At 32.6% G+C, this 13,794-nt stretch overlaps 3 protein-coding genes across 3 annotated transcripts; 1 reads left to right on the forward strand and 2 right to left on the reverse strand.

The window, feature by feature from the left end:
- Positions 1,132-5,058, reverse strand: LOC109345499 (uncharacterized protein At4g37920, chloroplastic). Its single transcript, XM_019584541.1, has 6 exons — positions 4,862-5,058; positions 4,461-4,759; positions 3,818-3,986; positions 2,791-3,035; positions 1,895-2,082; positions 1,132-1,798 (listed from the first exon to the last, which is right to left on the reverse strand). Exons 1-6 carry the CDS (start codon positions 4,998-5,000, stop codon positions 1,639-1,641), a joined length of 1,200 nt encoding a protein of 399 aa, XP_019440086.1. The 5' UTR covers positions 5,001-5,058; the 3' UTR covers positions 1,132-1,638.
- Positions 6,853-9,087, forward strand: LOC109344819 (polygalacturonase-like). Its single transcript, XM_019583561.1, has 4 exons — positions 6,853-7,449; positions 7,758-8,047; positions 8,272-8,500; positions 8,715-9,087. Exons 1-4 carry the CDS (start codon positions 6,961-6,963, stop codon positions 8,931-8,933), a joined length of 1,227 nt encoding a protein of 408 aa, XP_019439106.1. The 5' UTR covers positions 6,853-6,960; the 3' UTR covers positions 8,934-9,087.
- Positions 10,148-11,799, reverse strand: LOC109345501 (xylulose 5-phosphate/phosphate translocator, chloroplastic-like). The gene has a single exon (XM_019584542.1). The coding sequence runs from the start codon at positions 11,711-11,713 to the stop codon at positions 10,406-10,408; it is 1,308 nt and encodes a 435-aa protein (XP_019440087.1). The 5' UTR covers positions 11,714-11,799; the 3' UTR covers positions 10,148-10,405.

The raw sequence follows: 13,794 nt of genomic DNA on the forward strand, positions 1-13,794 counted from the left end.
TCAACTCGGCTAACCCATATAAATACCAACATTTTTTGAGAATTTTTAACCAAGAATTTAAAATACGTAAAGTTTTTTACACTCTTAGTCATTTTTGTTTCAAAGTTAATATTAATTAACATATTAATGGTAAAAATTATTTTACTGTCAGTATATAAGTATATACGTATTAAATTATTTAACTAAAAATCTTATTTTCTTAATTCTCATTCTCAGCAACTGTCACAAAACCTGTTTGGGCCATCCTCATCTTGGTATATGTTGTGTATCATATTTTTACATAATTCCCCCTTCTTTTTTCATGAAAAAGTAATTTGACTGAAATGGATGAGTATTCACCAATTGTGTATTTTTTAACCTACTTAAACTGAGATAATTTTAACAATAAAGCATTGGTCTAGTGATGTAATATCCAATCTTTAAGATTGGGAGTTCAATTTCTATGAGCGACACTTGTTAAAGAGGCAACCACGAATCCTGAAAGAAAGAGATTAGTTCATTATGCAAAAAAAAGTGAAGAAATATCTGGGTAATACAAAAAAAAATTAAAATAATTTTGGAGCTTTTTAATTTTATCTAAGACTAATTAGTGGGAAGTAGAAATTAAACTCACATTCTTATTCTAAACTTAAAAAAACACCAACTAGATTACAGAGCCGTTTGGCTTAATGTTGAAGATTTTATTAAACAAGTTGAATTGACCATATAACTCAGAAGTAAACTAAATTAATAGTCAATTTCGTGCTCCAAATATCATGGCACCACATGCAGATAGAGCACTAACAGTATTGTAATATGATAATTCTTAATCTCATGATGATATACAAGTAGACAAGATCAAAGAGATTTTTCTCAAAAAGCATGTTAAATCAATGAGTGCATTGTATACAAGACCCACCTGAAGAATGTTCTTATATGATTCTTGTTCTGCTGTAGAAGCAGAAATCATCATTACAATGTTCAATGGCATCATTTTGGAACACAAATTGTTGAGAGTTGAGAAGGCAAAATTTCAAGAACGCTCTGGTTCATACAACCAATTCTTAACTACGAAAATTTCTCAAAACGGGAAGGCATCAATTCCTAGTGGAAAATTTTACAAAGGGGGACAAATAAGAAGACTCCTAATCATGCTTAGAGCAATTCTCATGTACCCTATTTGAAGAATGAACTTAATTTTCCATGTATGTTGATTTCAATATTCATTCTGTTATTCTGTATTTAAATATTTTCGGTGCAACCACAATAACAAGTACAATAATGGAAGTAACCTGACCAGGGGACACAATCCCCATTTAGCATGTGATATTTCCCTCTCCCACATGAAAATAACACACTTATGACTTCCCTACTTTCTCAGGTTCTTTCTAACCTCCTACTGTAACAAAAAACAGGTAACCTAAAATAGGACAAGTCGAATAGCTTTGTTTGCTAGTTCACCTGATTCTGTAGTTTAAAAAATTTCTACACCCCAAACACTAGCCAGAATTTAGACACTTCTCTGCAGCAATGCTATTGTAAATCATGGTGTGTGCTGGTGATTAGGTGGATATCCAGGATCTCATGCTCGAAGTGCTCTCATGGCCTTTAAGAGCAGGAAAACCACCTTAAGTATAAATCTTAAGTCTCCCCTCCTATTCACAAGAATTTCCTTTCCACAACTTTCTTCAGCACCTCCAATTTTTGGATGACCTCCGGATTCAACAGATCCCTTGCTTCCCTAATGAGGGTACCTTCCGTGCTCAAATGATAAGTGTCCACCACAGTCTTTATCCATGTGTGGAGCTTCTCTGGGGTCCTAAAAATGATAACAAGAAAGGATTATGAACTTATGATAAAGTTGTAATTGACATTTCAATAAATTTTAGATTAGATTATGACATCTAATACATACGTGTACAAGTTATCGACATCCTTCCCTTCAAGTTCTTCTCCGGGAGTAAATGCATCTTGGAGGGCACACAGTTGCTCCTCAGGATCCTCAATTTTAATAAGGTACTTGATTATTCGAACTTCTTTAGGCACAAGTCTCTGAAGATTTCCCACTGCAGTCTTGTATAAATGATAGAGTACATCTTTCACCTGCACATAAATGTTTTCTTTTACAAGCTCGAATAAAGATGGTTGGAAATAGCAAGTATAATATGTACAATTCGAGAAAAATCACAATATTATCTAGGACATAAGGACATAAATCTAAAATAAGTACATTTGTTATGTGCACAGGATCAAATGAGATCTCCCATAATTATACCCAATCAGAAAGATACTGAACTTATGTAATAATGTAACAGATGGTGTATCCAAAGCATCATATTTTATGTGAAATAAATTTGAAACCTAAAAGTAGCTGGCAACACTGAACCATTCATCCTTTTTCACAATCTCCCTTAATTTGGTATAAACATGCAAGTGTGACTTTTGCTTCTTAGAGACTTAGTAGAAGATGCAATTTCTCCCATCTCTCCTTTCAAATTTTCTTTTAAAAAAATTAAATAAAAATCATAGATGAGGAAATTAAATACTTATAAAACTGTCAAATTTCAGTCATAATAAAAGTATTAGTAAAGGAGACAGTATACTGTTCGTCTGTTCCAAACTCCCAGTTATGTTTTCATTGTAAAATAGAAGCACAACAGCAAATTACCAACGTTATCCACTTGATTCTTCCCCCATAAAGGAACTATATCAAAGTTGCAAAATTATCCAAAGTTTCTTAGCCTCAATGTTCGTTAAGTTAAATACAATCAGCACATAGACAGGAAAGTGCTGAGGTCACCAGCAATTTACCTCATCTTTTGCCATGTTTGACTCCTTGGCTGCTGACCAAGCTTTGGTGATCATCAATACCAATGTCGAATCAAGTTCCTTTTTTTCAGCCAAATTGTCTATCTTCCTGCATGCAGCGTCAAGTGAGGGAGAATTGATAATATCTTGGAATTTTAACTCTGCTGCATTTAGCTTTTCAATGCTTTCAGTTGCACCATCATAGGCTTGTACAGCAGCCAAGCATGTATTTCCAAGCTTTGCCAGATCTTGACACACAAAACACACATTTTAAGTAATAAAATACCAAATAAATCAAAGATGCAAGTGTGACCTATCCCATTATATTACATATTTCTCTAACATGAATATACTAGACGGTCGTGGCTGGGTATGAATTCCAAGAGTGTCCACAATGGTGTAATCATTTGTCCTGAAATGGGTCCCACAACTTATTTCATATTTTTACACTTGCCAATAATTTAAGCAACTCAACCAATATTTAACTCCCATAGTGCAACTCCCGAAGTTCTTAAATGGACCCCACAACCTATCCATGTTTTATGCATTTGATTACATTTTCTCATATGTACTCTCCTTGCAATTTGTTTTGAGGACGGGGGCACTATATAGTGAATGGTTGGAAAATAGAGACGGACAAATGCACTGTCCAATGGACAGTCCTTCAGATTTTAAGGACAATGGTTAGTGAACTACTGTGGATACTCTTACGAGTTACGAACAATAAGAAATCCACCCAGACTAAAATAGAATGTCCTGATGGTTTTTTTTAATTAAGCTTCAATTTCGAAAGCACTTCGCATCCACAAACTTATACATGTGAGTCTAAAATTTAGAGCCCCATTATATGGTTATATTCAGGGGAAAAAAACTAAATAAAGTGCAGAACTCAATGAACATCATATGGTTCAGTGATTTACCAGACAACAAAACCACAAGATTCATTTCAGTATAATGCCAGAAACTGAATCCAAAATGTTCTATGAAACATTGATTCAAATAACAAAAACCTCGTGAAAATTGGTCTCACCATTTTGCTCTTGTGCATTGTCATAGTAGGATTCAGCTACCGTGTGAAGGTGTACAAAGAATTCTTTTGTAAAATCTTTTCGACGCTTTGAGACAATATCACTAATTCCTGAAGGATCCCTTCTGATCACCTCAAGAAGATCATTGTGCCTTTGCACATCCTCATCAATCTGCACAAGAGAAGTTCCTAATGAAGTTGCATATCTCTATTCCTCTTTAATCAGTAACCAAGGTAAAGTTTGGAAGACATGTTACAAAACAACATAGCACACAAGTCATATTGGATGTTTGGTGCATTTTACAAATAGAAAAGAACAGTATAAGACAGTTGAAACTGAGACATTTTGTTTTCACTAAAAAGGATGGAACCAAAGAGACAAAACATTCTATACCAATATTTCATTCTACTTTGTCTGCTAGATAGGCGGATAAAACATAATGAAAGTTGACTTGTCCTGTTCTCTTCAATTTCCACCCTTTTTAATAGAACCAAAACCTTCTACATTTTTATTTTATGTTGTATTCTGCTCTAATTTACAAAGTACACCAATGACCAAACATAGAACAAAGAATGCACATGTTCTAATCCATCCTACTTCAACACAAGCTATGCAACAAGTATGTTATTGACATTGATGGTAAACCTCTTTGAGCTTTCTTGCAAGGCGTAGCAGCTTCTCCTTCATGGCGGGATCATCTTCGTCACGTGCTCGATCCTGACAGTGTCTAAAAAAATGAGGTCTAAGACTATTCCATTCCCTGCTAAAAGCTAACAACCTTCTCCAATCAGTAGGTGTGGGTTTATCAACCATGAAAACACCAATAAGCTTATCACAAACCCTAATTATCCGAGCCTCGTCCTCGTCGTCGGAGACAACAGCACCCTCTTGAGAAGGTGAAAATCCTTCAGTAAATGCTAGTAAGGGTTGCAATTGGAACCGTCCTATTTCATAAAACCTAACAATTTAGTTTCAAAAAACATAGAATTTCAAAATAGCAATTAGAATTAGGTATAGTGAAGATTGAGAGAGAGAGAGAGAGTAACCTTTGTCGGAAAAGTTGAGACGTGGAAATGGAATTGGGGAAATGATAGAAAGGGAGAGGGTAGAAGAGTAATTTAGAGAGGAGAAAGATGGAGGAAGAAGTGAATAGCGTGATGGAAGAGTAAGAGTGCATAACTCCATGTGCTTCAGTTTTTGATAGCGTTGTGTTTTCTTCTCTCAACTCAGGGTTTAGACTTTGTAGTGGCACAAACTATTACCTACCTCAGTAGTCCTAGCCGTAAACGATGGATATTAAGCGTTGTGTATATCGACTCAAGTATGTAAAGGTTTTTTGTGTATACTAATTGAATTTCCTACTTATAATAACAAACTAAATCTTTTAAGTTATCCAAATTTAGGAAGTGAATCTATTAACTGCGGGTAATTATGAGTTAGATAAGAGTTTTTGTTTGTTTGATACTAAATGTTAGGTACATTTTCTTTTAAACTCAAATCTGACTCTAAATTTAAGGTTAATCTAATTTTAAATGTTGATTGTAGTAACCTTTAAATTTGAATTTGATCATTGGTTCGATTAAATATAATGTATACTTTTTTTGACAGATAAAGTCTTCTCAATATTATTTATTATTATGGATATGTAATTTGACATATGTATATATTGTTATTCTCATATATATAAAAATTAGAGAGTCAAATATACTTTCGTGCAAAAAGTTGTCATTATGTGCATAATTGAATAGACATACATACAAACATAATGAATGAGTGATCATGGAATACGTCGGGTCATGTTTGTCTCTTACGCACTATTCGGTCCTAAATATTGACTGAATCTAATTTTGAACCCAAACTTGACCTAGACTCGACAAAATCCGACCATATCCGAACCCAAAAAATATTGGGTCATATCGGATGAATGAGTAGGGTCGTGTCCTACTATTAACAATTTTTTTATATTTAAAGGTATAAACTATAAACCTATATTATTGAATACTAGTGTGTACAGGCACTTCGTGCCTGCCGGTCAGCATTATATGGTACCACATATTTAATTTTTATATATTTCATTTTTTTATAATTATAATATATTTGTTGTATTCAGTGTACTTTGTATTTTAATTTGATAATATTTAGTTTAAGGTGAGAGATGTGGTTAATTAATGTGTTGGTGGTGGTTAATTAGGATTACACGGTTTTTTTGTAAAAATTAAATAATGTGAAGGGCAAAATATGAAGTAAAAATTACACCATGGTAAAAGTTATCTCATGTTTTGCTTTTATATATAGTATAGAAGTAGATAATTAAAATTACTACACTCAATTAATGAATCTATATCATGATTTGACTACATCTGTGCGCGTACCTAAGATGGACTTTAGAATAATCTCTTCCTAAATAGTATTATTATGAAAAATCATACATTTGTTTGACACTATTTTTTGGTTGGAGACTCAATATGTCGGTGACAAAACTAAAGTTTGGGACTCATCATAAAGTTAAAGGAATAGTGTCTCGTAATAAGTGATTGCTTTGTTGGTTTCGAGTGGTGAGAATTAAGGTTAGACTTTCATAAAAATAAAGGTGGATGAATCCAAGAACAAGGGGTGACAATTTTTTCTTCTAAAAAATACAAAAACTTTTTGAGTTTTTTCCATATAATAAATAGAATTTAAACAACGGGTGTTAGTTCAAATGATACATTTTTTGTCCTCTTAAATAAGGTATTGGTTTCGAGTCTTATAGATGGAAAAAAATATCTACTGGGATACGTATAAGAAACAAAAAAAATTGTTTTGTATAATTCATTTATTTCTATTGTTTATTAATTTTTGAATTTAATTTTGTTTATATGTTTGAGCTATTTTTTCTTTATATTTTACTAATAATATAAACAATATTCAATTTTATTTAGTACGTGTAAACAAAACTATACTACAATTCAATTATATAATTATCTTGAAATATACCTATATATATCTATAGTAATACATAATTGATAGTTGATAGTTTGTGTAAAAACCAAACTGTTCCATTAAGTTTCCACTATTCCCCACTACTCCACTTTCTTCACCACTTCTTCTCATTCTTCCTATCTTTCACACTCTCTCTTTCTCATTCTCAAACCTTCATTTTCTAATGGAAAACACAACAACAACAACAACACTTAACCCTTCTCATACAACCTTATTAATATTCTTCTTCTACATTCTCTTGTGTTCATCCTTGTTCATTTCAACCTTAGCCAAATCAACCATCTACAATGTAGTTGACTTTGGAGCCATACCAGATGGCATAACAGATTCCACTATGGCATTTCTTAGTGCATGGAACATAGCTTGTGGCTCAACCAAACCTGTAGGTATTCATGTCCCAAAAGGGCATTTTTTGATTGGAAATGCTACAACTTTTAGAGGAAAATGTAATAACAAAGCTATCTCAATAACTATACATGGTACTTTGGTGGCTCCTTATGACTATAGGGTCATTGGAGATGCTGGGTATTGGTTAACCTTTGATCATGTTAGTGGTGTTGCTATTCATGGTGGTGTGCTTGATGGACAAGGTAGTTCATTATGGGATTGCAAGAACTCAAACACCAAAGTTAATTGCCCAATTGGAGCCACGGTATGTATGTTTCACACGAATAGCGATAACCTATCCTCGAGGGTGTCTTATTCTCTATCTTTTTGTTTTTTAAATGTTTGACAATATCCGATGGTTCGGGACATGGAATCAGACACCCTTAAAGGATATTCGTTTCACACATATTCATGTATCAAGGGTGGGAGAGAGTAAGCGACAAGTGATCATGCATGTATATCGGGAATTTTCTATGATCATTATTCTATGTTATTATCTTTGATATGAACATAAGAATGTTTTTGCTTATTTGACAATTGATTAATGGATTATTGTTTTGTATGTGTATGCAGTCACTTGCATTCAACAACTCAGATGACATTGTGATAACTGGTTTGAAATCTGTTAATAGCCAACTTTTCCATATAATAGTGATTGGAAGCCATAATGTGAAGGTGCATGGAGTGAAGCTCATAGCCCCTGGAAACAGTCCTAACACTGATGGAATCCACATTCAATTCTCTTCTCATGTCACAATCCTCAAACCCAGAATCCACACTGGTGATGATTGCATATCCATTGGCCCTGGAACCAATAACTTGTGGATTGAAGATGTTGCATGTGGTCCTGGCCATGGGATCAGGTTTTTATTTCATTTATGGCAATTTGTTTTGAGTATACTGCACATAATGGAAGTTTTTTTAGTACTTATGTTGCATAAATCATTCTAATAATTTGAGGTAGGAAAATGATGGTATAGTCAATTTGTTTTTATTAATGTGGCTCCAAGTTAGAATATTAGGCCTAGTTATATAATTTTTGGTATTATAGTACTAATGTATATTTGTTTACTCAATTTTGTTGCAGTATTGGAAGTTTGGGATGGTACTTGAATGAGCCAGGTGTGAAAAATGTGACAGTTAGAAGGGCTACATTCAGTGAGACACAAAATGGTTTTAGAATAAAGTCTTGGGGTAGAGCCAGCAATGGATTTGTGAATGATATACATTTTGAACATGCACTCATGACTCATGTCCAAAATCCCATTGTCATTGACCAAAATTACTGCCCTTTTCTCAATGGCTGCCCTAGTCAGGTCAGTTTTAAATACCACGATGTCGTTCAGTCCATGTAGCTGACCCGACATAGTAAAATTAAGGCAAAGTTGTTATTGTATAATTTTAACTTTAACCCTCCATTATATTTGGTCCTAAGATAAGAAAACTAAAGTACTAGGACATCTAATTTGTAGCATCAAGAATAAAGTAATCTAATTCATCTTAATTTTGGCATTAATTTCAATTATATAGGCCTCTGGGATAAAGATTAGTGATGTAACATACAAAGACATTAGTGGAACATCAGCAACACAGGTAGCAGTGAAATTTGATTGCAGTTCGAGACAGCCATGCAAGAAGATAAGGTTGGAGAATGTGAAGCTGAGTTATAAGAACCAAAATCCAAGAGCTTCATGTATTCATGCAGGTGGAACAGCATTAGGTGCAGTTCAACCAGAAAGTTGCTTATAGTGCAAATGTTATACATAATAGACTAGACCATCATATCATCACATATTTGAAGTTTTATCAACTACTGTTATGTTAAGCAATGAAGAAAAGAATTGCACTGTGTATGCAACTATGGCACTCCAAAGTCATAGGACAAATCTGTTGTAACTTGTTTTCTTATTCTTATTTATGTTTTTTGTGTTCTGTTTTTGGTTGAGTATGTAGCAAAACATAGTAATGTAGGAGGTTTTTTAACTACAAACCCTATTGAACAAAACATAACTTGTTAGGTTCAAAAGAGCTCAAGTTTAGGAGGGGGGAAAAGAGAACAAACTCTAGCCAAGCCAAAGTGTTAAATACCAACATTCCCTTAACATTGTGAGAGTTAACTTGGTCAATTTGGTGGATATGTGTCCATACAAGTTATTCTTGATAAAACAGCTACAATTTCACTAGGCCTATCTCCAAGCACATTATTAAAATTTCATGAAGATTTATAGTTTGTTAATATTGAACAATTGCATCTATGTTACAGCTAATACATGCATGAAAAACCTTGGATAGATGCAGCACTAAATATTTGACTAGTTAAAACCAAAAAGCAAGTTGTGGCATAACAGTACAAATTGGAAAGATAGTAGCTGAGGAACTAATTAGTTCAACAAGAAATAGCTAAAGCTTTAGAATGTTGAATTGTGAAATTCACATTACCACTTCAGCTCATTCTGATGATCAACAAGCAATAGTAGTATAATCAAAAGAGTGCAGGATAATGTTTCATAAAGATTTAATGTAATTTTATGTTGGTTGTCATTTGTCTAACACAACGCTCCTCTTTTATTCGGCTTCGGACTGTCCATGAGTAAAGATTTGCAACAAAGGGCAACATAGACAGTTTCGGGGTCACAAATTAACTGGCACTGAAATTTCTGAAGCATGTAAATGATAGTTCAAGAATATCAGTTATGATTATGATAGCAAGAGTGGAGTGACCAATATGAAATTGGAAAAGATTTTGCATAAGACAGATGTAACAAAACTTCACTTCAGTCACCGGGAAGTTCAACCCAAAAGAAAATCCAATAAAAGAGCAGACCAATGCACGAGGCTCTCACTTAGTAAGGTCTGCGAAAAGTACGTGTACAGTCTTACCCCTACAAGCGGAGAAACTGTTCCCAAGATTTAAACCCGTAGGCCGTAGCCTCATGGTCACTAAGCAAAAGAGTAAAGCAATATTGAGAATAATCAACATATCATGGCCGGTTTTTGATATCTGACTAATCAAGCAAGAAGAAATTGTATTCATGAAAACAAATTAAACCAAAAAAGTGTTTTGAAAAACATCAATGGAGAAACCATAGCAGTACTTCAAATGAGACAAGAAATGATCTTAATCTCTAAATCTAGCATGGCTAACAGAAATGCTAAAACAATCAATAAGCTTTCTTCTCTCTAACATTTATTTTCTGTTTTATTCCCTTCTTTTCCTCTAACTACTCTTCCTTTTCACCTTCAATTTTCTCCACTTTCTTTTTAGCTGTAGCCTGTGAATACAGGAAAGTCCCGAGAATCGCGATGGCAGATCCAACGCCATTGAGAAGCCTAACCGGATTCTTGAATACTATAACCGACGACACAATCACCACCACTCTCTTCATCGTGTTTCCGACAGAGAAAGTTAAAGGGCTAATTTCATCAAGGGCTTGGTAAGATGATTGATTATAAAGATGGTAAAACACTCCAGACAGCAAAACCCATATATAAAATGTGGTTGGTTTTCCAATAGCTTCAATTGCCTTATAATACCCTGGAATCCACTGAGACCCTTCAACAAAAACAGCCACTGGAAATAGATAGAACAATGAAAGAATAGTAATAACTCCATACATGTTCAATCCATTAACTTCCTTGAAATTTTGCAAACTTTTTTTGGAATATATGTTCCTCAAAACAAAACCAACATTGCTAATGAGGGCACCCCATAATCCTTGTACATTGAAAGAAACTTCAGTAACAGCAGCAAGAGAACAACCTAGTACAATAGGCAGAATTGAGAGCCAAACCTGAATAGGGTATCTATCACCAAGGGCTGAAGCAAATATGACAGTGAAAACTGGCTCAGCAGATTTGATAACATGAGTGAATGAAACAGCAACCTTAGAGAATGAAACACAAGCTGAGATGTGTCCTATTGTGTGGAATAAAGCAGGTCCAAGGAGAGCAATGATGAAAGGTTTTGAGATTTTTGGACAAGGTTGAAGCTTTAAGGACCAAAGCACAAGCATCCATAAGGACCCCACAAAAAGCTGAAAAGAAGCAAGGAGCCATGGGAATGGGAATATGTTTAAGGCTTTTTTGTTGTAAATATTGAAGACAATGTTTTGGAAGTACCATAGCCCAAAAACTATAGCAAGTTTGAGTTTTTTAGATTTGGGGTCACTGGAATCAGCTACAATTTCTGTTTCCCCCTCAGGATTTGCACCATCTGATGCTGCTTTCACAATTTGGTGATTGGGTTTTGGTGAAACATCAAAAGGGTGTGAGAGGAATCTGTTAAAAGAACTTAACTTTGTGACAGAATCTGGGATCTGAGATGTGGGTATGAGAGAAAGTTTGGAACTTTTGAAACCTGGTTCATAAAGCTGAGAAGTGGTTCTGTGACAAAGTAAATGGTTCTTGTTGGTCTGAACTTTGCAGAGAAGATTTGATTTGAGAGTTGGAGATGCATTTATGAGACATTGATGATTGGGTTTGATGAAAGTGACAGAAGATGATGATGGAACAACATTCAAAGATATCATATTTGTGTGGCTGAAACAAAGGAGAAGAAGGGAAACAGAAGAGACACAATGATTCTGAAAATGTGAAAATAAAAAGAACAGAATCTGTGTAGCTTAGTACAAACTCTCAAACAGAAACAACACCAAAACCACTTCAATAAAACCTAGTACACTCAAAAGTACAAATTTGTCCCTAATATTGTGTTTAGAATTATTTGAGATATTTATTCAATCTAAATTAAGTTTGAGAAAAAAATGTATACACAGACAATGTAAGAGTTTTTTACACTGTCAGTGTATCATTTATTATTCATTTTCAATTATGTTTAACTTTCCAAAAAAAGTAATCCAAATGAAGGGTGAAGCATCAATATTATACTCATTAAGTTTTGTTTAAATTAATTTTCATGTATAAAAGATATATTACTTTAGAATTAAATTAGTCTATAACATTTTTTTAATTTAGCCAACGTATTCCTCCTCCTATTATAAGGGCGCATGATTAATCCACTTAGGTGATGAGTATCACTCATGGAGATTGTAAAAATAATAATTTATGGGTGATGATGAGAATTATGATAATAATCTATTATTATTTATGAGTAAATATTTCATATTTATAAAATTATTTTTCAATATTTATATGTTATAATTCTTATTACTTTAAGATTATATATAATTTATTTTATTGTTATTTCACAGTCAATTTTAGTAATTAAAAGTGACAAATTTAATATATATATATATATATTTCATTATTTATAGAATAACTATTTTTATATATAATGATTATTATAAAATATAAAATATTAAAATAATAATTAAATTTGAAAAATGATTGACAATCTAGAATATGTATTACCCACATAGGTAGAAATAAATAAGTCTGAATATGAAAACATGTAAGTTTCATATGTATTCGTCTCACTCATTGCCATCAATAATCTCTCTCAATAATTACTTTTATAAAAATGAGAAAAGATATATGCGCTGACAGTGTATGAGTTTTATACACTATCATTGTATTATCACTATTGATTTTTACATTGTCAGTGTATATATTTTACACTCAAAATGAGAAAAAGATATATGCACCGACAATGTATGAGTTTTATACACTGTCATTGTATCATCACCATTGATTTTTTATTATTGTTGACTTTTCAGAAAAGGTAATCCAAATGAACGGTGGATGATAAAGTGCATGTGTATAAATCTTTACACCGTAGGGTGTACGTTTTACACTCTTATAAAATTTATATAGCACATTAATTAATTTTTTATTTTATTACTCTAAAATTGTTTTAAGTAATTAAACAATTAAGGAAAAAAGTAACTGCAAATCATTAAAAATAAAGTCAATTGAAATACATTCAATTTTTAAGCAAAAAATATTTGTAAATATCTAAAAATCAAATTAATTATCATTTCTTATAGTAATAACTTTAAAACATTCATGAAATAAAGACAAATTTCTAATTTTAAATAATTAAAAATATCCAAATCAAATCAGTTTTCATATTTTACCTTCCAAATGTTCAAAACATATATTTTATGTTACCAAGCTTTTTTTTTTGGTAGAGTAGAATGAGAGGAGAAATAGAATATGAAGAGAGAAATGATATTTTTCTTTCATTTGATTCAGAGAGAGTTTAAGAAGATAGCGAAAAATGAAGTAGAGTCCATCAAATATTTTTCTCATTAATAAGAATTTATTATCCTAATTAGTGTTCCAAACAAATAAAAATATATAATATCAATTAATAAAAGTTAAATGTTATTACATTTCTTCTCATATATGAGGAGAAAATGGGAGGTAAAGAATGATAGAGAAAAAACATTTATTTCTCTTCTTTTTTCTATACAAAAAAATCAACTCTATTTCTCTTTTCTCTTTTTTACACTTTTTCTCAAATATTTTTTGTCTTATCCTATTAAACCAAAGGAAACATTTACCTCATCATAAACACTACCATTTTCCTTATAGGTATTTATTACTGAGTTAAAAATAGTAAAATTGGTATCAAAGCATTTGCAATTATATATTTGCATTGAGAAATAAAATGTAATTTTGGTTGAGGCTTAGAGATGATCAAAATAAT

Source organism: Lupinus angustifolius, chromosome LG04 (assembly GCF_001865875.1).
Source record: "Lupinus angustifolius cultivar Tanjil chromosome LG04, LupAngTanjil_v1.0, whole genome shotgun sequence".
NCBI classification, from domain to species: Eukaryota; Viridiplantae; Streptophyta; class Magnoliopsida; order Fabales; family Fabaceae; genus Lupinus; species Lupinus angustifolius.

Coding starts and splice junctions, on each gene's coding strand:
- LOC109345501 (XM_019584542.1), bottom strand. CDS start 11,713: ATGATATCTTTGAATGTTGTTCCATCATCATCTTCTGTCACTTTCATC.
- LOC109345499 (XM_019584541.1), bottom strand. CDS start 5,000: ATGGAGTTATGCACTCTTACTCTTCCATCACGCTATTCACTTCTTCCT. Junction 4,760..4,861: donor TCTCAACTTTTCCGACAAAG/GTTACTCTCTCT, acceptor TTTATGAAATAG/GACGGTTCCAATTGCAACCC. Junction 3,987..4,460: donor TTGCAAGAAAGCTCAAAGAG/GTTTACCATCAA, acceptor TCTCTTGTGCAG/ATTGATGAGGATGTGCAAAG.
- LOC109344819 (XM_019583561.1), top strand. CDS start 6,961: ATGGAAAACACAACAACAACAACAACACTTAACCCTTCTCATACAACC. Junction 7,450..7,757: donor ATTGCCCAATTGGAGCCACG/GTATGTATGTTT, acceptor ATGTGTATGCAG/TCACTTGCATTCAACAACTC. Junction 8,048..8,271: donor GGTCCTGGCCATGGGATCAG/GTTTTTATTTCA, acceptor ATTTTGTTGCAG/TATTGGAAGTTTGGGATGGT.